Below are 27,451 nucleotides of genomic sequence, written 5' to 3'. Positions count from 1 at the left end.
TCTGACCTCCACATAAATAGGCTCAAACTTAGGCACCAACTTCACATATACAGAGAAGACTTCCAAAGATATGGGGGGAAATAATTTTATAATATTTATTGTAGGAACACTTTGAAAGCTATTCTGTTATCAGTTCCCAGCCTGTTTCTTCTGGTCCTGTGAGCATTTCTGGCTGGTCCTCTGGGTGGAGTTTCACTTCTGGTAATGCCACAGTGGCCCTGCCCTCAGCTATGGGTACCTGTTCACCAGGTTCCTGTCATCTTCTTCTTCATCCCTTCTGTCCATCCCAGTCCCTTCTGTTAGGGATATACATTGAACATGGGAGTGCTGAAATAGGAATTCTTTGTCATTGTCACTGAAAGAAATGTAGGTGAGCACTTAATCTGTGTCTGAAAGTAAACTGTGTAGGAGACAAAGTGGTCTTTGCTTTTTTAGAGATAGCAGCTGATTTCTGTTTCAGCAGTGTTCTAGCTTCATGTCTGTTGCTGTGATAAAATACACTGATACAAAGCAACTTGGGGGAGGAAAGGTTTCTTCTAGCCCTGATTCCAGGTGATAGTCCATCACTGCAGAGACGTCACAGAGGTGGGTGCTGAGACAGTTGGTCACATCGCACCCAGTCGAGAGCAAAGAGAAATGAACACGTATACAATTGCTTGCTTCCTTGTGTTCAATTCAATTTCTATACTCTGATACAGTTCAGGATCCCCTGCCTGGGGAATCAATGTTGCCACTCGGCTGGGTCTTATCATGCCAATTAATTCAATTAAGATAATTCCCTACAACACACACACAGAGACTAACCCAGTGTAGACAATTTTGCACTGAGACTTCCTTTCCAATTGGTTCAAGTTGACATTTAACTTCTAAACATCACCAATAGCATTGTAGTCACTTTCGTTATAACAATGATAATTTATTTCTAAGCATTTTGAAGGATTACTTTCTGTGTGCACTAGATGATAAACTCTTAAAAGTGAAATGGTTTCTTTTTGACATTAAAAAAAAAACTAGTTATGCATTTCTTCCTCCCCCGATCATTTTGAGGTCATCCCCCAATGAAGCCATGAGGGTTAGGGATTTCATGTTATATTTCTGACACATAGCAAGTCTCCAACAGTAGTTCATTTATTTCAGTAACAAATGAGTAGCACCATGAGTAGAAGCCTCTGTATGTTTCATTTGGGTGAAAAGTGATGAGATAATATTAACAAATGACTAGTGTTAATGGAAGTTATCGATTATGAAGGAGAATGGCTTTTGTTGAAGTACCCAAGAAACGTAGTTATAACTGGGACAAAAATAAGTAAAATATAAATGTGAACTGAATATCAAGAAATTTTTCCAGTAAATAAATTTGGAATTGTTCCATCAGAGGAGACCTGGTGGAAGCCACTGGGAATATCTTGTCTATGCATCTCCCTTGAGGCAGATGACAAATGAGGTCATATCTCTAGTTTCATTGATTCTCCAGACTGGCACATTCACGACTCTGCCCTCTACAGGTGGATTGCATGTTTGTGTTATATGCTCTAATTCTGTTTTCTATTTCCTCTTCAGGGCAAATCCTTTGCCACTTCCAGAAATGTCTTCCTTAAGTGGAAAAGTGCAAACCGTTTTGGGCCTTGTAGAACCAAGCAAACTGGGACGCACCTTGACCCATGAACATTTAACAATGAACTTTGACAATTTTTACTACCCACCTCCTCCATGCCATGAAGCTACCTCCAAGGAACCTATCATGCTGAAAAATTTATTTTGGATTCAGAAAAATCCTTATTCCCATCAGGAGAACCTTCAGTTGAATCAGGAGACAGAAGCCATAAAGGAAGAGCTGATATATTTCAAGGCTAAGGGTGGAGGCGCCTTGGTGGAGAACACAACAGCTGGGCTCAGCAGGGATGTGCAAACACTGAAGTGGCTAGCAGAGCAAACTGGAGTCCATATCATAGCTGGAGCTGGATTTTATGTCGATGCAACTCACTCAGCAGCAACCAGGGCCATGTCAGTGGAGCAGGTAAGAAGTACTACTTATGACATTGTTTGCTTATAGATTCAGGACAGTCTTAATCTTGGAAATGCCATTGGCTCAGAAGTAACTGGATATGTGACAAAAAAAAAAAAGCTAGTTCAGAAAGACAGCTGCCAACTAGGACCCAAATTAGTGAGATTCCGTGCCTTCCGAGCGTTGAGGAAGGAACTCTCAACACTTGGGTCCTTGACAGTTCCAATGTGTTAATGCTTAGTTTGTACAAATTCTATCAGAGCTCAGTGGTTCCTCTTCAGTCTGTTTGTAAACCTTATTTTCCCATCATAAGCTTCAGCTTTCCCCTCGGGTTTTATAATAACCAGCAATGAAAATTCACAGTAGGGTGAGACCTGGCAGGCAGAGACTTGGTATGTTTGCAAATACAGCTTCTTCTCTTATTACAAGCTGGGAGGAAGGGCTATTCTCTTGTTTATAATATTAAGTAAGAATTGGCAGAAGGAAGCTAGGCTTGCAGGGCTCTGTTGCACATGTGTGCATTCTCTTGTTAAACACACATGTCAATTTACATGTGTTTATATTCAGTATGTATCCCTGTATATTTCCCATAGCCTGTTTCACAGTTACAGACTGTCAGGTAAATTCTTGTTGAAATACCTGTTAGTACTTAAAATGATTTGTTTTACATTTTCATCGGCATTATGTTCCAATAAACTTTTAAATGTATGCACTTACATTAAAGACTGAAATAATGACAAGAATTATGTACTTGTCAAACTAAGTAATGTGGATATTCTGTGCTGTGAATTTTCTAGGCCAAATGAAGGAGAGAATTAAAGAATTACTGGATAGAGTTGACAGATTCAATGGCATCCATAGATGCTGTACCCATATTGAAATAAAGACCCCCCTTTTCAGTCTGAACACACCGTCTTCCTCCTTGTTCCTACAGCATCTTTAAGTGATGGGTTTCTCAAATAGTCTCAGTAAGATACTTAGAATAACTTATTGAATTTGTAAATTAGCCAAAAATGGGTGGTTCATTAGCCAGTACTCACTAAATGAAGGTTGAGCTTTGTATGTGTGAGGGGGAAGGAAGGAGAAGAAAGGAAAGAAAGAAGGAAGCAAGGAAGAAGGAAGGAAGAAAGAATGAAAGAAAGAAAGGTGTTAATATATCTCAGGGCATGGCAGGGGATGGGTTGTTTGGAAGCTGGAGAACAACCTCAGATGCCATCCTTAGGAAAACTGTATATCTCCTTTGAGATGGGGTTTCCCATTGATATTGCACTAGAGCAGCTGGCCAGTGAGCCTTTGGCATCCATCTGTCTCTGTCTTCCCAGTGCTGGGGTCACAAGAAGGCACCACACTCCCAGCATTCTTATGTGAGTTCTGGGGGGGGGTGGAACATAGGTCTTCATGATGGTGAGGCACACTCCTTACTCACTGAGCCATCCTCTCTGCCTGCTGGCTCTGCATACAGTTTTAGAAGACTACGTTCCTAAGTAAATTTCCATTGTATAGTATGAGTTTATTTGGATGTATTTCACAATCTATAGGATGGGCTCATTCATACTCTCCCTCAGCTTACAGATGTCCTTATTAATGAAATTCTCCATGGAACTGATGGAACGACCATCAAGTGTGGAGTTATTGGAGAAATTGGCTGCTCCTGGCCTTTGACGGACAGTGAGAGAAAGGTACTTCAGGCTACAGCTCATGCCCAGGCTCAGCTTGGTTGTCCTGTCATCATCCATCCTGGAAGGAGCCCAGCTGCACCCTTTCAAATCATCCACATATTGCAAGAAGCAGGTGCAGACATCTCTAAAACAGTTATGTCCCACCTTGACAGGTAAGCGGGGTACCTTACAAATCGCTGTAAACCACTGAGCAGCTAAGGGGTTATCAAGAAGAAAAGGCAGGGATGAGATGAATGAAATGCGAATCACATAAGAAGATGCAGGGGCTACCTGGAGGGTGATTTTTTTTTTCAATTCTGAATATCAAGCATAGGGCTTCACACACATAGCTGTCACACACTCTACCACTGATTATACCCACAGTTCCTGGAAAGCAGGATTTATGAAGGCTTATAGTGAGCAGAAATTAAAACCTGTGCGCAAAGTCAGGCGTTGGTGGTGCACGTCTTTAATCCCAGCACTCGGGAGGCAGAGACAGGTGGATCTCTGTGAGTTCGAGACCAGCCTGGTCTAAAAGAGCAAGTTCCAAGACAAACTTCAAAGCCACACAGAGAAGCCCTGTCTCAAAAGAAAAAAAAGAAAGAAAGAAAAATAAAAGGAAAGGAAGGAAGGAAGGAAGGAAGGAAGGAAGGAAGGAAGGAAGGAGGAAACCATATCTATGTGTATGTAATCCTCTTCCCTCTTTTGTGTCACATTCTGTCTGAGACATTTTGTACAGTACTTTCTTCTTTTCCATAACACTTCAGCACAGGTTACTACTGTGGGCTTCATTTCTTTTTCTTACGATATCATGCATGTGCCAATTATACCTGTTCAGTATTTGCCAACAAGTGGGGTGATAAATCCATCTATAAATAAAAATAAAGAGAAAACAAATGGTTTCACCCTGAAAGGAAAACCAAAAATGTAGGTCTTATGTTTCTGCTACCTTTTTTTGGTTCACACCTGAATTTTGGAAACTGAAATTATTAAGATAATGGTAAATATGGTATTTCTGATATCGGCATATTAGAATCTATGGCTGCTGTAACAATTACAGCACATTAACCAACCCAAAACGGTAGAAAATTAACTCCCTCATGCTTCTAAATGTGAAAGTCTGAAATCCAAGTGTTACAAAGACTATGGAAGCTCAGAGGCTTAAGGGGGAACCCTCACTCGCTTATTCCATTGTCTGTCAGACCTTGTCGTTCTTCGGCTTGTGGCTTCGTAGCTAGTTTCTGCCTCTGCCTTCCCAGGACCTTGGGTTTAGGTCTGTCTTCTCTTCCATTTCTAAGGACATTTGCTATTGAATGAGCTAGAGTAAAGATCCTTAATTATAATCTGCAAAACCCCTTTTCTCAAAAAAGACCAGAGATTCCTAGGGTTAAAACAGACATGTGTTTTCAGAGTGTGCCACTCAACTTACTACATGTCACACGTAAAATGATGTTTGGCTGCTGTTAATACACAAACATGTAACAATGTTGCCAATGCTTATCCTAAACCTTTAGGTTAACTGTATTAAAATGAGCATCAAATTGACAAGATTCATAATATAATTCTACCTCTTTTTAAATATTTGTATTTCTCCTTTGGAAATTTCATGCATGTCTATACCCAATCTTGATCATATCCATCCCTCAATCTCCCCTCCAACACCTCCTCCCAAGGACATTATTTTTAATTCCTTCAGTAAATATCTGTGTTATAATGTTTAGCTTTTGTTTGTCTGAAAATACCATTATTCTGTTTTTTGTTATGGATAATATGATAGACTCAATTATCTTCAACAGAGATTCTATTTGCAAGTTACTTCCCTAAGTCCTTCAGTGATCGTCTCTTTTTAACTTTTCCTTTTGCTTGATTGACAAAATCTTTTAAGGCCATTGTTTTTAGTATTCTATGTTTTTGCTATGACTTGGCTCATTATGGTTTTTGTTTGTGTGGTTGGTTGGTTGGTTGATGTGGTTTTGGGTTTTTTGAGAGAAGGTTTGTCTGTGTAGTCCTGGCTGTCCTGGAACTAGCTTTATAGACCAGGCTGCCTCAAACTCAGAGATCCACCCACCACTGCCCCTCCATTGTGTCTTTGTTATTGTGCACTTAAAAGTCCTTGAAATTCCTGATTTAAAGATGTATCTTCCATTACTTCGGAAAAGCTCCATCATTAGCTCTTCAAATATTGTTTATTGCTTATTGTCCATAGCATACCTCCTGCCCGATTCCAGCAGGACCTTCACACCTGTCCTTCTTATCCCTGAACGTCTCTCTCATTGTTTCTCCACTTCTTTCTTTGAGTTGTAATTTCTTCAGTTTCATCTCTTCACTACGGTCTTTCCAGCAGAATCCATCTCTCTTTGGGTGTTTTGCTTATAGTATTAACATAAAGTTTTCTTATTAAATTCCACTTCATTACTTTTCAAATCAGTGTGGTTTAATTTAAGATATGTTATTGCTTTCAACACATTTTCAGTTTCTCCTTGGGGAAAAAAATGATAATAAGCATAAAGCCAGGTAGGTGGTGTGTGCGTTCAATCTTAGCAGAGGCAGGTGGATCTCCATATATTCATGGACAGCCTGATCTACACAATAAGTTGTAGGCTAGCCAGGGCCACATAGCAACATACTGTCTCAATAAAATTAAGCATGCAGGCTCTCTCTTATAACTGATTAACACAACTGTCTTTTTTTTTTTTTTTATTGGCGTGGTTCGCTATTGACTCACTATAGATGGGTCCTTCCTAGGAAGTGTTTCCATGTGTCATAAAGCAAAAATGTTTTACTATGAGCATATCTCACCCTCCTTGAAATGACAAGTGAATTATTTTTCTTCTTCTTCTTCTTCTTCTTCTTCTTCTTCTTCTTCTTCTTCTTCTTCTTCTTCTTCTTCTTCTTCTTCTTCTTCTTCTCCTTCTTCTTCTTCTTCTTATGTGTGTATTTGTTTGTTTGTTTATTTTCCAGACAGAATCTTGCTGTGTAGCTCAGGCTGACTTCAGAACTCAGACCCGCCCACCTGGGCCTTCCAAGCGTTAGACTGCAGGTGTGCGCTTCCATTCTTGGTCCTTCTGCCTTGCTTTTACTGGGTTATTTTGCTTTTATTATTGTTTGTTTGTTTTGATTGTTTCTGGCAGGCAGTTGGGTGCCACTCTCAGCTTATGCCAAATTTAAGTTAAATTTAAATATATTTTCTTTTTATTTATTATGATAAAATACATGTAACATAAGATTTATCATCTTAAATATTTGAAGCATTCAGTTCAGTTGTGTTCAGGACACTGTCTCCCCTGTTCCACTTTCCCTCTCCATGAATCTGAACACCAAATACTTCACATGAATGGGAACACACACAGCTTTCTGTGGTTGTTTACATTTCTGACAGGAGAGCCTATCCAGCGTCACACAGCCGCTGAGTTCTCGCCCTCACAGGTGGTAAGCATATGGTTATGGCTATCCATTCTCAAGACTTCCCTCCCATCTTTCCAACCTCATCAGCTGAGATGAAGACACTCTTGAGAACTCTGAAGCTCAAGATTTCTCCCTAAGCATGAACAGGGATGGATTTTTCTTTTGGTGGTAGGGCATCTCCAGACTAATCTCACTCCCTGTTTAGTCCCAAGCCCAGGCTCCCTTAGCTCTCCACACCTGTCCCACAGTACTTGCACTGCCCGGCCTTCCTGCTCATTTTCTCACTGCCTTTGTTACTTCTGCCCCTGAACTAGTCTTAACTTTGCCAGCAGGCCCAACCAAGCAGTTAAAAGCATGAGACCTTTTTTTATTTTCCTCTTCAGAGTTATTCAGTATTTTTCATGGACTCTGTTGGAAAGGTTTTCTGTGAACGCTTAGTCTACCACACTGCTTGAAACTGGATCAAGATGCTCCTTCAAGCAGAATATGACTATCCTTCTTTTTTTTCACAGTTAGACATGAAGTTAGAAAAATTATGCTTGGCACACTTAAAAAATAAGTTTTCATTGTAAATTGTGAAATAAAACTGAACTACTACAATATTTCCTGGTGTATAAAAATTAAACAATATAAAAAGTACTAATATTTATTTCCTAGTGGTATGAACTATGTTTTTCAGTAGACCTATATACATATTACATATACACACATATGCATGTATATGCTCTCCATATTAGATAATAAGAATATATTGGCTAATTTCCATTGGCTACAAGTTCATTATTTCCCTCTTAGATGGTTCAGAACTGAATGGGATTGACCTGATCCCACACAAGTCCCAAGCATATGGGTACATCTTGATCCAATTGTGCATTACAAAGAAATACATGGAAATATTTCTATGGGAAAGCAACCAGAGAAAATGGCTTTTGAAAACAACTAAAGAAAGTACCAGAAAAAAACCTCAGGCGGCAGATGTAGGTAGTGGTGGCTATTTGAAGTGACTGTTCACAGCAATCCAGTTCCAGGCTGGAGTTTCACTAGGTCAGATTTCCACCGGCTGGCTGAGCTCTGCTGGGCAGTGCATGCAATCTGATCTGTGCTGAAAGAGCAGGGGCTTCAAGCTCTTTGTAATGAGGACAACTCACCAAAGAGCTGGACACACACAATGTGGAAGACATAAAAAGGAGAGAATTCCCTAAAACAAAGCCTCTAAAACTCCCCAAACCAAACATGACGTTACCTCATTTTCCCACCATGTTTCAGAGCATAGCATAGAAGTTTTTAAAGCTGTGATTTGTTAAGTTTGGAAAGTGGCAGCTTGGAATGGCCTCTGTGCCTTTTGGCTCACTTTGGAACACAAGGGCTTTGGGCTGAGCAGAATGAGCTTCAGCCTTGACTACCTATAAAATTATTTAGTTTTCCCTCCCATTGTAGACTTCATTTGGAGGAACCCAAACAAAATATTTCAGTGTGGTCACAATCCTATGGAAGCAGTTGAATATTTCTGAACATTTTTGAAATCTACATGAGGATTTACCCAGACAGAGAGATAGGCAGCAAGGCAAGCAGACAGACAGACAGACAGACAGACAGACACACACACACACACACACACACACACACACACACACACACATCCCAGTACAACAATAAAAACTTTTGCCTGATTTTCCAAAGGGGGCAGTTGAGATGCTGAAAAGAAAGAGTTACTGGATGACCATCTCCTTGAAGACCTCTAAATCACACTATTATCATGTGACAATTGGTTACCCGCTTAAGGTCATTAAACAGGCAACAACTTGATAAAATAAATCTGCTATGTTCCAAGTCCTCCCCTAACCATCTGTTTCCCTTAAGGCACATGACTCTGCTGAAGAGCAGTTTAACTTCTATGAATTTAACCCTTAGGGACATCAAAGAGGGCTGTCCTTGAAAGTGATAGCCACCCAAAGTCAACACATATTAGAAAATAACAGCATCCCTGTGTTCTTATTTAGGCTTTTAGTGGGAAAGTCTTCGTGCCATTAAACGTTTATAATAATTTTACCACCTGCAGAAAAATGTAGCCACATGTCCAGGTGGTAGCTATCAACAGCACCACCTTGGGGCAATAGAATATGGGCTATGTGTGCTTTAAAGAATGTCCCCCCCAACAGCTGTTCTTTTTGTCATCCATTTTCAAACAGGGCTTACCAACCATGCACTATTAGAGTAGTTGTAACCATGCATATACAACAGAATTATTTCTTTACTAGAGAAAGCTCAATGGAGGAAAAAAATATGCTTCAAATATCAAATATTTGGGAACAATTTGCAAATTCAAATTTTAAGCTTGTGGAGGGCCACAGACAGGTACTATAAATGTTTTATTTTCTTGGATATCTATTTAACAAGCCAGAGAGTTTTGATGGACATCCAGGGTTTGATTAGGGGCATGATAATTAACTGTTGGAAGATAGCACATCACTCTCTTTGAAAATTGCTCCCTGGGGAAGGGAAAGGAATTTGACCCAAGGGTATATGAAAGACCAGAAGGAAAAACTCAGGAATGATCCAAAACACATTCTGTTCTATTTGCCTTTGATCACGCATGCCAAATTGGCCAAACTCTTGGAAGGATACAAATCTGACACTTTTTTCTCATGCAGTTAATTAAATCAAAAGAGTGGAATATCACTTCATTCATACAACAAATATTTGAGTGACTAATTACCATATGTATATATCAAACACTGGGCTGCAATTTTGTCAAAGTGATTATTTAATTATAATTATGGTGACTTTTAACCTCAAGATTGTCTTTGAAAAGGCACAAAAAAAATTCTGCAGGCTCCTTGGAGCTGTACACTTTTAATTTGTATAAATTCTAATGAATTAATTTGAAGTCATTCAGAAACAGTTCCAAGCAAATGTCTGGCAAATGGAAATTGGACAAAAACATCTTTGTATTGCTAAATGGTACAGTAGCATTCTTAAAAAGAATAGTTGGAGCACTGTGCACTTACAGTGATGTGCAGTGTTCAGAAGGCTAAAATGCAGCTCCATTTCTTAACAGATTGTAGTTTGGATGCATGTACATGCATTGCAGACATGATGTGCAAAGTACATGAAGAAGAATTGTGTGCATTGTGTATCATGTGCACTATGTATTTAATGCACAAGAAAAACAATGTCAGTCAGTTTGGCTGAGATCCAACCAGAGTGAGAAATTAAATAAATTGGTGCAGGCAACAAAGGATGAGCAAGTGAGAACTTTTAATAGAAAATATTTACTAATAGCACTTTCTTTCCTGCAATGACTAATGCTCACTGGTATAATACTCTGTTTTCTTTATGACAGAGGATTGATTCGCTGTTTAGTATGTAGTGTGGATATCACATGCATGATAACCTAGGTGCTCTTTAACATGGCATCTTTGCTGCTTTTGTGTACATGTGGCAACACATTTTATACAAAATATGCATTTTAATAGAGTCCTCACAGATACAAACATTGAATGTATTTTAAGTTAAAATTATGTGATGATGGGCTGGAGAAATGGCTCAGCCACTAAAGCCTAGGCTCACATTCAAAATCATGCGATGACATTGGCCACAGTGATTCTTTCATTAGTATAGCACAGACTGGACACAAGAGAGAGGATATGTAGTTAGGTTCCCTGGTTTCATGTTTTATTCACTTGCTACATGACTTTCAATAAGTTATTTAAGCCTCCAAATCTATTTGTTCAAAGGGGTTAAAAAATTATTTGTGTATATGCAGGTGCCATATGCACATGAAGGCCTCAGGAAGACATCCGGTACTCCTTGAGACAGGATCTCTCACTCAACCTGGCACTAGGCTGGTGGCCAGTAAATCTTGGTAATCCTTTGGTCTCAAGCTCCCACAGAACTAGGGATATAGGTATTGCCACACCTAGCTTTTTTATACTAATTCTTGGGATTTGAACTTGGGCCCTCTTGCTTGCACAGCAAGTATTCTCCACTGAGCCATCTCCCCAGCCAAGAAAAAATATTTTAACCCTTAAAGTGCTGTGCAAATGTCTTTCAATTATTGCTTAGCATGGGTTTTCTTTTAAGGTGAAAAGAAAGAAAAAAAGAAAGAAAGAAAGAAAGAAAGGAAGGAAGGAAGGAAGGAAGGAAGGAAGAACCCAGCCAAGCCTTTCACAAACTGAAAGGCAGCTTAACTTCTATATACAGATACTGTCCAATAAACTGTAACTTGCGATTATGCTACAATGGTATTTATAGGATATTTGATATTTTCAGTATCCCAAATTGCTGTTGGTAGATCTGCCAATATCACACCAAAAGATTGCCCTGGTCATGTGTTCTTCCCAGCCTCTTCTACCATCTCAAACCTTCCACTATTAATTTTTTTTCCTGAAGCAATTTGTCATGACTCTGACACCATTCACATGAAAGGTGATATTTTAACAAATAGGATTGTCATGTCTATGAGATTTATCTTCACTGCCCTCAACACCGTCATCCCCTGAACTGTATGTATTGCCGAACATGAAAAATGCAGCCTCCTTTGTGCTGTATGGAAGCTAGAAAGTTCCTGGTAAAAAGCTCTTCCTGGGGTATATATACTGTAAAGTATCTTTCAAAATAAAGTTTAATTTACACTTTGCAATTTGGACCCACCTTCTGGTTTTAGTCTCACAAACAAGTGTTTTTCTTCCTTGTGGCTTTCTGTTCCTTTTACTGAAAACTGAAGTCATAATATTTAAAGTGTGACATAGTTTCTTCCTATGATCTCATCAAACAAGGACTTGATCAATCAGAACTTGCAAGTGTGGGAAATGTTTATTAAAGAATAAATAATAGCAGTTGGAATTATTTTCCTCTTGGTTTTTATTCCCAATTAATTACTAGCATTGAAATCTGGCCCATAAAAGGATGTCAAAAAGAATCTTTCAAAACATGTACATTGACATTTCAAATACCTTCAAATATAACCATAAGATAATATTAATTGAACATGCCATGCTAAATTATAAGTTTGAATGAAACTCAAAATTCTTGGTAAACATTTAATTGAAATACAAAATTGTCTTAAAATTTGTTGGCAATATTTGCTTCCCGTATTTTTTGACATTTACTTTTAATTAATTAAAATTCATTATCTGGTATCTTTCATCCCTAAGGTGCCAGGAGCAGAATAGAGATTACTTGTGAGGTTCTGGGTTCGATCCCCAGAACCTTCCCCAAAATTAAAGTTTTCCAGTCTTTTCATTGAGGTAAAGCCACCACAGGCAGTGTAGAACATATATGAGGAGAGTGTTTGGAAATTTAAGTTGGATTTTTTCTTTCAATTTTTGAGACGGGTCTCATGTTGTAACCCACCCAACCTACCCTAAAATCAACAATGTAGCCCAGAGAGGTCTTGAAATCTTAATCCTTCTGCCTCAATCTTCAAAGTTCTGGAATTAAAGACATTGGCCATCAGGCCTGGATTCAGTATTAATTTGTTAGATTATTATCTTTGGGTTATAATGTTTTATATGTGCTTAAAATATCATCAAATATATTAAAATTCATTTTAGGGTACTCAATGAACATTTCTAGTTGAGTTTAGTAATTTAAAGTAGCTATTGAAATTTTTCTATAGCATAATTAAACATCCCACATACTCTATCTATACAAATATTCCTTAGCTTTAAAGTGAAAAATTCAAAGGGCCAGGGGAATAAATAAATTAGTTTTTACAATGGGCTTTCATCAAAATTTAGTTTTTAATAAAGGAGTTGTTTATATGAATGTTTATCTTTGCATGTGTGTGCCAACTTTTAAATTTTTACTTAATCAAGAGTATATGATTTTGTGGGAAATGTAGCCCACCCTTCCTCAATATGCTGTTTCAGTTAGTGATACAGAGCCCATCCACAGTTGCCACCCTCTAGCCTCCTGACTCCATAGATCCCAATGCCTGCTGACTAGGTCACTGCCCAGCATAAGGAATGAACACTGAACTTAGGTACTGGAAGACCAGGCTTGCCTGTGCTTTGCAGGATCCACACTTCAGTTTCTTTTTTGTATAATGACATTTTCATAATGTGGCATAATTATATCTTCAGTGTATTGTGTGCTTCAGAACCTGTTCCTCCCATGTTCTTGGAATCACTTAATTCAACTAATTAGCTGCCCTGGGTTCATCCCCATCCCTGTCATTGTACTGACAGCCCCCATGGCTCACCCCACTGCTTGCTGCTTTCCTCATTGGGACCAGTGTCAGTGCTGTTCACTCGGAACACTAGCCTGAGTGTTCCTCTCTTTGGAGTCTGGGCGTGCCACCTCATGAAGATCTCCAAACAGTTCTTCCTATTCACTCCTCTCTTATTGCCTGAATTCAGGCCTTTATCTGTCACCTGAGCTACTGTGAGTCTCCCCAAAAGAACTAAATTTCTTAGCCTCTCTGCAGAATCTGGTTTCTACAATCAACTAGACACATCTTCCCAAATACAACACTGACTACATTACTCCCTCTGACTTAAAACCCTTCAGTGAATACCCTCTGTGTACACACAAACTCCAAATACCCTGTTTCTTTTGGTGCCTACCTTATGCTCTACCTGATCTCCAGTAATTCTCCAGGAACTGTTTCAAGTGTTCTGTGCCTCCAGGCTCTCATAGAAATATGAGACTTTATTGTAATATCTTATTCTATTCCTTGTGTCTATTTTGGAAGAGTATTTCCATCAATATGCAACTCAACAGAGTTTTTCCTGAACCAGTCAAGATGACTTTTTGCCTTTTTCTATTTGCTAACCTCATTCTTAGAAGTACTGTTATCATGATACTGTAATTCTGTAAAACAGTTATTTGTATAAGTGTCTCTTTTCCTTAATAAATACTAATTTTTCTGAAAGACAGGACTGTGAGCTATTTGTCTTTGTTTTCCAGCTCATGAGTTATGCTAATGGGAGACCAATAATTTCTTATTAGTTAGAGAGATGAATGGATAGTTATCTGTGTATTTGTATGTATGTAAGTATGTATGTATAGATGTTTCCTCTCTCCTGTACTTCACCCCGATAAGCTATTGCCTTTCATTCAAGAGCAATAAATGCCTTTCTTAACTCTCAACAGGTGATCCTCTGAATTGAATACCTCTTATGCAACCCCTGAACCCTACCTAACTTTATGTAAATGAGATACTTCAAGACTCAGCTCAAGTGAATCCCTTCATTCACTGTTCTTTCATAATATCTTGTATTTACTTGCACTATAAACACTACAGAACATTTAATTATAATTATTACTTTAAAACATCTGTCTTCTTCCACAGACTTTAAGTTACTTTAGATGACAGCTAAGGTTGTTATTCATATTTGTATTCCCAACATAAAGGATAATACAAGACAGGTAACAGGAAATGTTTTCTAAGCTAATTCATAAGGTGTAATTGGATGTATGAAATGACATAATGTGCTTGGGAGTTCTTTGAACTGTCAGCCTTCAAATAGGAAGCACTGTTGCCATCTTTGTGGTTCCCATGAATCTTCTATGCAAGGCCCCCCAAAACCTTGTCCAAATTGTTATTTTATGCAGACATCCCTACCCCTATTCAGGATACATTTTGACATTACATCAAATCCCTCAGAACATGACAAAAGCTAGACTACAGAGGGAACAGGAAGAACAGAATCAGTGATCACTTACATGTTCACACCAGCCTTGAAACACTAGGTAAATTGTAAGCATGTTTTGAAAATGAAGGCAGGTCACTTCAGATGCCACTTCCTAGGAGGATACATCTTTTATTTAATATATATTTTATTAAATTGATGTCTTTCTATAGATATGTTACTTTGTAATATATAGTATTAAGTTACTAGCTGAAAAACAAAAGTTTGAAGTATGCAGCAGATGAAATTATAACCAGAGGTGACAACAGCAAATACTTGACTGAAAAAGGTCTAATTTTCATGCTGGAATTCCCAAGACACTTTATAAATGGCATGGAATTCATTTAATTAATCAAAAGATGAGTTTTTCATGGTGAATTCAACAGCTCATTTAACAATCACACACACTCAGTGATTGAGTGATTGATGTGTGTTTTATGTAGGCATGTATGTTTATGGACATATGCATGTCATGGTATCTGTGAGGAGGTCAGAGCACAATTTCTGGGAGCCATTGATTTCTACAACATGGGTCCCTGGTATCAGACTGGTCTACATAATGAGTTCCAGGTCAACCAGAACTACACAATAAGATACTGTCTCAAAGATATAATTTGAAAGAAGAGAGGGAGTAGAAAACAGAAGAGCAAGAAAGAAAGAAAGAGAGAGAGAGAGAGAGAGGAAGGAAGGAAGGAAGGAAGGAAGGAAGGAAGGCAGGGGAAGATTGATGGAAGGAAGGAGGGAAGGAGGAAGGAAGGAAGGAAGGAAGGAAGGAAGAGGAAGATGGATGGAAGAAAGGAGGGAAGGAGGAAGGAAGGAAGGAAGGAAGGAAGGAAGGAAGGAAGGAAGGAAGGAAAAAGGAGAGTGTTTTTGGGTCATAGTTGTGGAGTCCAAGACTGGGAAGAAACTTGAAACTCCTCTGTGTTTGGAAATACTGAATGCTATGCTGGGATTACTTAGCAAGACAAATCTCTTCAACTCAAGGCCAAACTGGGAAAGAGAGGAAGAAGGGACTGGAATTCAAATTTACTCCTTTCAAGGGGATCACCCAGTGATTAGAAGACCTGCTGTGTTCTAGTTATCTAGGGTTCTACCTGCTAATAGTACCAAGAGCTGGGGGGCAGGTGTGTCAAGCTCTAACACATAAGCCTTTGCTGAGCATGCCCTAGAACTAAACAATAGCATAGTTTATATGAACTGAGGTAGAGAAGGGTGTGGAAGCAGCCAATATGGATGGTAGATCACAAGCAGCCATCTTGTCTGACCTGATAAAAGAAGATGCCTATGTGTCCCTTAGCATGTATAAGGAGCATAGAGCAACGTGAGGCTCATGTGAAAAAGCAAAGCAACAGTCATAACTAAGGTTGTTCTTCCCCCTTGAGCATGTTATTCATTTTGTCTAAAGTAACTGGAAAGCACAGTGTTACCTATTATACTTCTCATATTAATTGTACTCCTACCTAGGAATTAAAATACTCTACAAGCTAATTTTTTCTTGCCCTTCTGGAGTTTGCCCTTCCTTATTCACATCTTCCCATTTGAGTCCCATTTTTTTTTCACACATAGTTCCAGGATAGTATTGGAGAGGAATCAGATGCCTAGCTTTAAAATGACATATACTGGGCTGGAGAGATGGTTTAGAGGTTAAGGGCATTGACAGGTCTTCCAGATGGACCTGAGTTCGATTCCCAGCAACCACATGGTGGCTCACAACCATCTGTAATGAGGTCTGGTGCCCTCTTCTGGCCTGCAAGCATACATGCAGACAGAACACTGTACATAATAAACAAATCTAAAATGACATATACTATGTGTATATCCAGGCCACCTAGTTTTTCCATTGAGTGAAAAGAATGGCAATGGGACAAGTTATGCAGTGTGATGGTTAAGAGAATGGCTTTCAGCTTTGATATGAGTTTAGCACTTTACCTTGATATCACTTCTCCAGTTCATCATTGAAATCAAGAAGTGATAGGATTATGGGAAACATTAAATGAGATAATAAAACAGCACAACTGCTGGGGAGTACACATGTGTGTAATCATGTTCTTGTGTGTTCATACATATGGAGGCCAGAAGTCAATCCTAGACATTGTGCCTTAGGGGCTTCTTGCCTTGCTTTTTGAAACTGGTCTCTCACTGGAACTTTCCAATTAGAGGAGGCTAGCTGGATGGCAAAATCCAAGCATCTGCCTGCATCCACTTCCTCAGCACTGAGATTACCAGCATCTGCAGGATACATGGATTTTTGATGGGTGTTGGGGAATTAGACCCAGGTTCTCATGTTTGCTCAGCAAATACTTTAGCAGCTTGAGCTACCCTGCCCTCACCCAGCCCCCCAGTTTTTACTTCCAATTGGAACTAAAACTAAAGATTTTCTTGTGGCTTTATACCTACTTTAGTTTTTAAGTGTATGCCTTAATGAGGTACTTAAAATGTAGAAACTTTGTTTGGGGGCATTGGACCAAAGGAAAAATGGTAAAAAGTATTAGGAACAGAGAATCTAATCTGACCTGTCATTGCCTCCTTCCTCCTCTGGCCTTCCCATCCAGTAGTTTGTGCATATTGGGTAATTAACAATTCAAATTTCACTCAAAAGAGAAAATACTAAACTTAATCTCGTCTCCTTCCTGTTATTTTTAATTGTGTATATTTTGTTTCTAAGCATGGTTCTTTGGGAAAAACAGAATATGTTTACTACAGAAAAACATATATCCTTTTAGCTTAGTAAATTTGGAAGCAAAAGTTTTGTCTCCATGGTAAGAAGATGGATAAGGAATAGTATTAATAGACCTTAGCACAGTGGTAATTTGCATTTTAAAGTATAAAGGAAGGCCTCCTCAGCCTCCCCTGCAAAAACAGTGCCATGAGCTTTAAGTTGTATTAAACTGGTGAACCAGAAAGGAGACAACAGAGTGAGTCAGTGGTCAGCCTCCTGTGTGGGAAGCAGGCACCGATTGGCCCCACAGCACAGAGAAGCTTAATTGATCCTCCTCCTCAGTTGTTTGGGAGAAAAGCTTTGAAGATACTTCTGATTGCTAAGTGGCAGAATCACAGACAGAGTCTTGCATTAATCCTTGGATCCTGAAGTTGCCAAAGTTGTAGAACCTCGGTGCACGTTAAGAACCTACAGGATAAGGATAAACTTTTTTATTTCTTCTCCAGGCCAGGGGCTCCAAGCAATCACTTTCTTTCTGTCAGCTTTTTCTCTAGGCCTTCTTGCCATGTCTAAGGCAGTTCCTCCCCCTGTATTATTTTTCACACTGTATTCTGGCAGGATCTGTTTATTCTTTCCTATTTCTCCAAGTGATTGAAAGTCTACAAAGTTACTAGGGAGTAGGATAGTGCATCCCTTCTTAGTTGATATAATCTAAATTTTTTGTGATTTTTTTTTACTCAGTTCCTCTGTTGTCCTATCTGTATTTTCTTATTTTTCCTTTCCGTTCATTTACATGGTTATATTCTAAAATAGAAAGACTTTTTAAATACATCTATTAATTTGACAAGACACTGATAAATAATATTTTTTTACAAAAAGTTGATATGCTTATATTTGTTCAAATTTTTAAGAATATAGTCTATTCCTATTAAGCTTCTAGAATGGATTTAAGTAGGTTTCCCTCATTTTTAAAATAAATTTTATTTAAAGAACATACATACATATATAAGTATACATACACACACACACACACACACACATATATATATATATATATAATGTATGTACATGTTGCTGTGAGTATGTTCACATATGTGTGCAAGTGCATAGATGGACACATGCATATGGAGGGCAGTGGTTGATGTTGAGTGTTTTCCTCAGTCACTCTCCACCTTATTTTTTGAGACATGGTTTTGCATTGGAACTGGACCTCATCAATTCAGATAGGCAGACTGGTCACTGAGATTCCCAGAATCTACTGTACCTCCTTCCCTCCCTGCCCACCCCCCAGGTCTTGGGTTACAGATACATTGTGTCTGCACTCTGCACTCAGCCTTTTATGTTGCTGGGGATCTGAACCCAGGTCCCCAGGCTTCTGTTTCAAGCACTTCACAGACAGATCATCTCCCCAGCCCCCTGAACATATTAATTTTATGACTATTGCCCCTTTGGAAAGTGTTGGAATGATACTCACATAGGCTTTGGAATTAATTTCAGAACCATTTCTCAAGAAAATCACCCTGCTTCCTCCAATGCAGCAAGAGCTTCCTGCTTTGGCTAGATTGGCATTACTAACCTAACTCGTGTGGTGAGAGACCTGATACCAAATGCCTTTGATAGCTTTCATAGCTCATGGCAGTCCTATGGGATGAAAATACAGGCTAGTAAAGATTTTTAGAAGAACAAGGAACATATCCTGAAAACATTCTAAAGGGGAGTTACAAAATTCTGCTTGGATAATTGCAGAAAAATTGATGTAAGGGCTAATTCCTAAGGACTTTAGAACTTCATTTTTTAGGTAGATTTCCATATTTCTGGTAATGAGTTGAACTTAGTTTAATTGAACGCGAACATAAAGAAGGTCATAGTTTTTTTAAGACATTTGTTTTACATGCGTATGTGGACATGTTGTTCCATTCAACAGGTTCCCTGTAGGAACCAGTTCTTTCCTTACACCATGTGAATCCTAGGGATTTGAACTCAGGTAATCAAGCTTGGCAGCTGGTACTTATGATACACACTGAATCTTCTCTCCGGTCCTCAAATATATATATATTTGTATCCACAGGATACAAGAGAGAATATGTTTTTAATAATAGCAATAGCAATATGTCTGCCTTATTTTCTCTAGGTCTATACTTAATAAGAAGGAATTGCTGGAGTTTGCTCAACTTGGCTGCTACTTGGAATATGATCTCTTTGGTACAGAGCTCCTTAATTACCAGTTCAGCCCTGATATTGATATGCCTGATGATAACAAAAGAATTAGAAGGTAAATATACTGGAGTCTCTCATCACATTCTCTTCTGCCAGCCCTTTTGGCTTGTCATATCTGGGTGAGTATTAGCAAAGATTTGGAAAATAGTAAGTAGGCTGAAGCAGCCTTGGCAGAGGAAAATACATCTGAGCTATTCCAGGGAGAAAAACTCTATAAATTATTTCAAGAAGAAAATGAGTCATAGTAAGTAGGCTAAAGCTATCAGAGCCTTAGAAGTTCAGTTCAGATGGACAGCTGACAAGAAACAGATAATGCCATACCTTTACCATGACAAGGAGAGAATGAAAGCCATTTCCCTCTTTTATCCATAGTGGGATCAGTACTTCCTTCCTCAGGTTTATCTCACTAAAGCCAAGATCTTCTGAAATTATCATTTAAAAAGCTTTATTAGATACCATTAAGGTGGTGATTACAAATTAAATGATAAAATGCCACATGTAAACACCATACATCACAACTTCCCAACATTATCTAATGTGTGAAGAAGCAAATCAATACAGTATTTATTCTTTGATGGAGTAGAAGAAGGCTATGTTGATTGGTCTTGGTCACAGGGTGACATGAAGACTGAAGACTAACAGAACCAAGATGGGGAATGAGTGAGGAGAAATACATCTGAGATTGACAAAGAAGACTTTAGCTTAGGAACATCTAAGTATTGTTATCCCTAAAATAATAACTAACATCAGCGTGTGAAGCTCAGAGCAGGGATCTGAGCTGAGACATAAAAGTAGACATAATCAGTTTATATGAACTTGTTCAAATCTTGGGAATACCCGAGATCATGGAGAAAAGAAAGAGGACAGACACCTGGAGACACAGATATTGAATAGATGGAGTCAATAACAGAATCTTAGGAAGAGATAGATAGAGATGTTTTCATCCTGATGCCATCAGGGGAAATGTAATATCTCAGTGAGAGGAGAGGCTTAAAGCCAAAGGCTTGAACATCTACAATAGACAGCGTATCAAGAAGCATCAAGGCTGAAAGATAACAACTGGGTTGCAAATTAGGAGACTCTCATAGTCAGGAAGTGTGGTCTCCGTAGAAGGCTTGAGAAATGGATGGAAGCTAAGGAAGGGGCCAGAGAATATGAAAGTTACTCTTGGCAAAACTATAGTAGTACAGGGAAACAGGGAGGAGGGCTGGGGCTAGAAGATAATAGGTGTTCCAGGGAAACTTTTTCCAAAGTTCAACAGTTTATGAAGCTAAGATTAGAAGTAGAGAGGGATAGACACAAAGAGAATGGGTCCAAAAAAGAAAGGTAATCCTAAGAGATGAATACACAATTTATATTAAAAACAGTTTGCAGAGTTTTTATATGAATGTGTTGTTCTAAATATGGAAATATTTAATGAATTTTCACACAAAAATATATAGAAAGATAATATAGATCCAGGTGCCTAAAGAGACAAAGGGGTAGAATTTGGGGAGTAGGTAGGTACCACATTATTTGAGGGAGAATTTCTCCTTTGCATTGGGAAAGCAGGAAGCAAACAGTAACGTTGATGCAAATAAATGTCTTAGCAAGAAGATCCAGAACTGAGACCAAGTGCCTTTGTGACCTCCAGTCTTCATGTGAGGCAGACATGATGGTCTTGTGGAGAACAGGGAAGAACAGGAATGGCTGCTGAGTTGGAGACGTGCTTCTGAGATCCATCCAAGCCTGGAAATCATGGCTGCATGATTGTGTTGGCACTAGTGCACAGGGTTTTCTGAGTGTTTTCCCAAAGGATGTTTTTAATATTGATAATAGTGTTAGTGAAGCATTGTGGGTCAAAGAACTAAATGTGAACACACAAAGAAATCTAGGATTGGGATTTTCATCTGAAAGATGCAATTGCTAGGGGATCAGAGGAAGGAATGAAATGAGGGACAGGGAGTATAAGCCGGGGGTAAGACATATGAAGAAATGTGCACATATTTAGAAATAATGTAACAGAAAGTTAACCTATAGACTTTAAAGATATATGTGAGTATATACAGTAGGATGAGTGAAAAGAGTATCAAGAGGTTGAATGAGGAGCATGGGAGACTGAAGATTAAGATTTCAGAGAAAGCAGTCCCGAAATAACAAGGACCCAAACTCAAGGGTTTTGTGCAGAAAACTGATGGAATGAGCAAAACTAGAACTGAGAAATACTGTCCACAAACTGAGACAGGTATCAATAGTTGAACATGCATACAGTGGGACTCAGAGGGCCATCCCAAGCCTGTTTTCATTTCAACCAAGCTGAAGATTGCTCCCTCAGGAATGTGACCTTTATATCTCTGTGCTTTCCTAGACTACTATATATTGACATTTGTCTACAGTGATCCCAGTAACAGTAAAATAATCTTCCACTTCAATGTCATTAGGTAGAGAGAACTAGCCGATATTTGCATTAGTTGTGCAAAGTGAAGACTATTCCACATAGTAAAGTACTTTCTCCAACCTGACCAATGAAGCTGTCATTTTTGTTTTTGATATTTGAACTAGTTCTTTGGAAAACCAATCCATTGCCTCTTTCTGTTCCTTTTTGTATGTCTGTGTAGTGTGCAGGCATCTTTGAGGCAATGTATGCATGAGCATGTATGCATGAGCATGTGGAGGTCAGAAGTTAATGAGTGTCTTCCTCATAGCTCTCCACCTTATATACTGAAACAGGTCTCTTGCAGATCACAAAGTATGCTGATTCAGTTAGTCTAGCTAGCCAGTGTGCTCCAGGGATCCCCTGCCACCACCTTCCAAGGCTGGTATTACAAGTAAGCCACCTTTTTTATGTGGGTGTTGAAAATCTGAAATCTGATCTTCACTCTTACAGAGCAATGCTTTATCTGCTGAGACATCTCCCCAGTCTCTATTGTTGCTTATCACTTATTTTGTTTCATGATTTTAATTTTCCTGGTCAGGAACACTGTTAGTATGGACAAACATGTTTCTGTAAGACTCTACCAATTCATGCCATACTCAGGAGTAAAACTTCTTTGTCCATAGACTTGGATTTTAAAATTATGTCCTATAGTAAGTTATCATCTTTCACTATTTCAAGACAAGACAAACCAAAACATGGGGCTAGACAGATGACTCAGCAGTTAACATCACTTCTGTTGGTGAGAATGGAACTTGGTTCCCAGCACCCATCTCAGGGACTTACAACCACCTATCTGATGGGATTTAATGCCCACCTTTGGCCTCCACAGGCACCTGAATGCACATGCTGTGCCTAAACACACACACACACACACACACACACACACACAGAGAGAGAGAGAGAGAGAGAGAGAGAGAGAGAGAGTGTGTGTCTCTCTCTCTCTCTTTCAAATAGGTCTTCAATAACTCTTTCATGATAAATGCCTTCAATGTATTTTAAATTCAGTTGGAATGATAATTTTCCACTCTTCAGTTAGGAATGAGAGGTCTCCACTCTGGATGTGCTAAAGCCATCTTTGGCCAGTGGTGTGTGTCTTTGTGTCACTGTGCCTTCTGTGAGACCTCCAGACCCCCTGCAACAAGAAAGGGGGCTGGTAAAGAGGGGATATGATAATGGGTAAATGTTTGTTGGCTTTAATTCAAGAACAAAAAAATAATAATTGTTTATCTCTTACTGTGCCAATGTAATCATTCTTTATGTGTCAAACATTGGATAATGTGTATATGTATGAATATAAAATATCTGTATATGCTGTCTGTATGTGTGTATATCTCCTGCTTATTTACCCTTAAATCAATTCCATGCATTTGTTCACTCTTCCCAGCCAGTGATCATAACTGAATGACCCCATGCACTGAGCACATGCTTTGTATCATTCATCAGTAGTCTTTTCTCAGCCATGGGAATCTGCAGTTCCCAAGTGCAGGAATATAGACCCGCGCTTCTGCCTACCTCTGGTTCTCAGAACCAGAAATTCTGTGTCTAACACCTGTTTTCAATCTTATGCTCCATTTCTCAAATCTTATTATATCTCTGCCTTTTCACACTTTGTAGTCTCTCTCTAATATTTGTTTGCAAAACATGAACTCATTTGTGTTGCTATAATTACTGTGATTTTTTGTCTTCTCATCTGTAGTGGTTCTTCCCTTCTGGCAGTGTCTTTGTAACTCTTGTTCTTCTGTGAGGTTCCATGCTATCAGAGATGAACTCTCAGGGCAGACATGTCCAGGCATCTTCCAGTCATGGCCAGCATATAATTATGTTTCTGCAACCAGAACATTATCATGTTCATGAGATAACACAGCTGTTCAGCCTTGACTTCATTGTGATTTCTAAGAGTTTCCTCTCCCTGCCCTCCCCAAAAATAAATTTATTCAGAGTTTAGACAAAATAAGATAAGAATGACTCCAAGTTTCTATTCTCATTTTTTGGGGGGAGGGGTGTTACAATTTTCAGGGTTCTCATTTTTAATTACAAGCATTTAATCCATCATCTTCTGTCCTGTGACTTCCCAATGTAAGAACTGTGTGTTTCAAAGTGGGATAAAGGTATATTATAGAAAGTTTTCTGTGTGAATGTCATTGTAGTAATGGCACATAGAAGTTCTCAGAAAAGCAACCACTCTGCCACTGCACAACAGCATCAGCTTGAAGAGGAATGGCCCAACTTTTATTGTTTTGGAAAAAATAAAATTTCAAAAATAGCCCAGGTAGGTGAGCTTGGTGTCCTGAAGCCAAGGGTAAGCCTGAAGTCCTGCTCCAGCTCTTCCAACTTCACCCTCAGGGATGCGATTACATTACAGACCTGTGTGGCTCACCATACCTTTTTAGGCAGTGCTAGAGATTGAGTCCAGAGCCCATGATGCACTAGGCCTAAGGTCTACCTGTTTTTCAGAGCTATAACTGCAGCAGGAGATACAGTCTCAGATAATAAGAAAATATGTAAAATCTTGAGAACTACTCTGGAAAATCAATCAGGTGGCCCCCAAAAGCTCCCCTTCTGATGGATGACCTTCCATTCTACAGTCATCCCGGGGACCAGCACCGCACATGTGTTCTCTCACATTTTCCCTTTGTATGGCAAATGATCATATGACTTTCTTAGCTAGTCCCACTGAACTATAGTTTCTTCAAAAGGTAACTGTAGATCAGGACTTCAGGACCAGTTTTAACAAGCCAAATAACCTTAGAGGCATAAATCTGGTTGCAGATGCCATGCCGCTGTAAGACAGACATGGCATCCATGTACCCTTGCTGAATGCTGGTTTCTTTACCAAACACCCAGATTGGCTGCATTCCATGGCACTTCCATTCCTTTGACCTTCAGGTAGGTATAGTGTGCAATTGTAACTTATTTTAAAGGTGTTCAGAGAGCAGACTTTTGTAACTTGCATTTTTGTGTGTAGTGTTCCATGAGTACTACAGTAGTTATTAAATAGAACTTATGCCTGAGAATAGCAAGAAATGCTCCTGTCTGTCTATTAAAACAAGACTTTTCAAATAGCCCCCCCCCCCCCCCGGAGCAAGAGCATGATCCACCCACCTATGTCCATTTGGTAGTCTTGATACTCAAAAGACTGTACAAGAATCCCAAAAAAAAAGTCATTGTTTGCAAGTTGCACCTCTGACATCAAATGCCATGGTGGTCAGGGATAGACACTGCCCAGAGTGCAGACACATACAGATGGTGGCTGTCAGGAGGTGACTCATGCTGAAGATTATAGCTCTTAACTAGGCAAAGAGGATTACTTTTTTTTTTTTTTTTTACAGCCAGGAAGCTTTCTTTTAGTCAACTGACTATGGTCATTTAAAGGAACAGCTTGCTATTTTAGCAGCCTTGTTGACAAGGAATATAGACTGAAAACTTTTGGTCAGTTTCATCTAATGCTCAGAGACCACCACTAAGTCAGAATTCCTGTAGACTGCAGAGGAACAGATGGCTTGAATCCAGAGAACTTTGCCAACCCACCTTCATCAACTGTATAACCACATAGCATGGACCTTGCACTTGAAAATCAGCTGATTTTACTCTAAGCACTTTATTCATATGAAGAATCCTTTTGTTTCTGTATTGTAATCGCAAACACCTACTGATTTTAAAAGAGAGAGAGAATGGTATTTCAAAATTGAGCCTAAGACAAGCATTTTAAAGAAGAGAGCCGAACATAAAATTGTTCAGTGAACTGCTATTCTGGCCATTCATCCAAATGGCCTAACCACAGTAAGCTCTAGTGCAGCATTGCCAGACACTGTCAAAAATATCACTGGGGAGAAATTTCTATGTGTGCAGAATAAGGATCTCATTCATCTTGATGTGAAGTTAACACCTGAATCGTCACCACACAGTATTCATTTAGAGTGTCCTGGTTTATATGCCACACAGCTAAAGACAGAATCTTTACGTACAGGAGTGAAAGGTAACATCTAAAATGTGAGACTGATGGCATGTCATGAGTTAACGTTTTTCTTGTAGGGTTCGTTTCCTGGTGGATGAGGGCTATGAAGATCGGATTCTCATGGCACATGACATACACACGAAGCACCGACTCATGAAATATGGAGGTCATGGCTACTCACATATTCTCACCAACATTGTTCCTAAGATGCTCCTCAGAGGAATAAGTGAGAGGGCAATTGATAAGATCCTCATAGAAAACCCTAGGCAATGGCTAACTTTTAAATAGGATGACTGTTTATGAACACAGACCTAGAGATTAAATTTGCAGAGCATATTTGGTAATTTCAAATCTACTCTGAGACATAAATCCAGTCTACACAGAACCAATGACTGATCACTTCCCTCCTGTGAGGAATTCGATAAATGTCACAGGGAACTCTCTGGTGGGGTCTGCTAGGCTTAAGTGAGTCCTATTGTTTTACCTTAATAAAACAAATACAAAAGAGTGTGTTTCCAAACAATAATTTAGAGATGTATCTCCCGAGTCATTTTGAATCTTTTTTTCCCGTGACTCTATCATCTACACTACTTGAGAAAAATTATGGTGTTTCTAGTTAAGTTGCCCCCTTCTGGAGCAATCTAATGTTTCTTGTGCTATTGATGATCCTACTAATTATCCTGCTGTTCCTTAATTAATGCTTAATGAATAATATGGCATTTTAAAATCACTTTTGCAACAAGGGAAGTTAAATTTTGAGACTTTTTTCTCCAACGAAGACTGCAATAAAATTACCAATTCATAACAATAAAAATATTTTGGAAGGTTAACTGTGTTTTGCACCTATCTATTTAAACTTATAATAAATCATTTTCACCGTGGCTTTCTGGTCACCATTTTTGCTGTTAGTTGTGTTTCATTTACAAAACCTATCTAAGCACATATAACAATAGTGAATTGTAAAAATGAAATCATAAAAGTAAAAATATAATACATAATATAGTTTAATGAATCATTACAGTTTAATAACAAAGGCCACAATTTAATTAAGTCGTAAGTTAGAATGCAAAAAAAAAGAGAAATGCTTGCCTTATATAGTCCCTTTATTTCATTTACCTTTATTTCTTTTTTCCTCAGGCCTAAACAGAGAAAATAATACTTATTTATCTAAAGAAAAGGTCAGATCTATTGGCAATGACAGTCTGTTTGTAAATGTTACTCTTTAGAAGAGATCCAGCCATGAAGTTCTTTGCTAATAATGCCTTTTCAAAAATGTTAGTTAAGATGTTTAATTGACATACACTGTTGTTTATAAGCTAATCCCTTGATCCTCACTACCAATCCATCTTTGAAAAATATATGCTGTGAAATAGAAATTAAAATTATGGCAATTCATTTATGAGTTACCTTACATATCAGAAAGGCAAAATCGAATCAGTCACTACTTTTGATGAATGGTCTAAGTGTTTTTTATCATATAAATCATGACAGTTACTCAG

General features: G+C 38.7%; 1 protein-coding gene across 2 annotated transcripts; it reads left to right on the top strand.

Annotated features, from left to right (window-relative positions):
* The first annotated feature begins 1,566 nt into the window (after positions 1 to 1,566).
* On the top strand, positions 1,567 to 26,772 carry Pter (phosphotriesterase related). 2 transcript variants are annotated; one of them, XM_051205842.1, is made up of 4 exons: positions 1,567 to 2,017; positions 3,571 to 3,836; positions 19,496 to 19,636; positions 26,030 to 26,772. In XM_051205842.1, exons 1-4 carry the CDS (start codon positions 1,586 to 1,588, stop codon positions 26,238 to 26,240), a joined length of 1,050 nt encoding a protein of 349 aa, XP_051061799.1. In that variant the 5' UTR covers positions 1,567 to 1,585; the 3' UTR covers positions 26,241 to 26,772. The 2 variants fall into 2 exon arrangements, with proteins under 2 accessions (XP_051061799.1, XP_051061800.1); XM_051205843.1 differs by lacking the exon at positions 19,496 to 19,636.
* The last annotated feature ends 679 nt before the right edge of the window (positions 26,773 to 27,451 follow it).

Source organism: Phodopus roborovskii, unplaced genomic scaffold (genome assembly GCF_943737965.1).
Source record: "Phodopus roborovskii unplaced genomic scaffold, PHOROB, whole genome shotgun sequence".
In the NCBI taxonomy this organism is placed as follows: domain Eukaryota; kingdom Metazoa; phylum Chordata; class Mammalia; order Rodentia; family Cricetidae; genus Phodopus; species Phodopus roborovskii.
The sequence above is the reverse complement of the archived record's forward strand: the minus strand, read 5'-3'. Positions and strand labels throughout refer to the sequence as shown.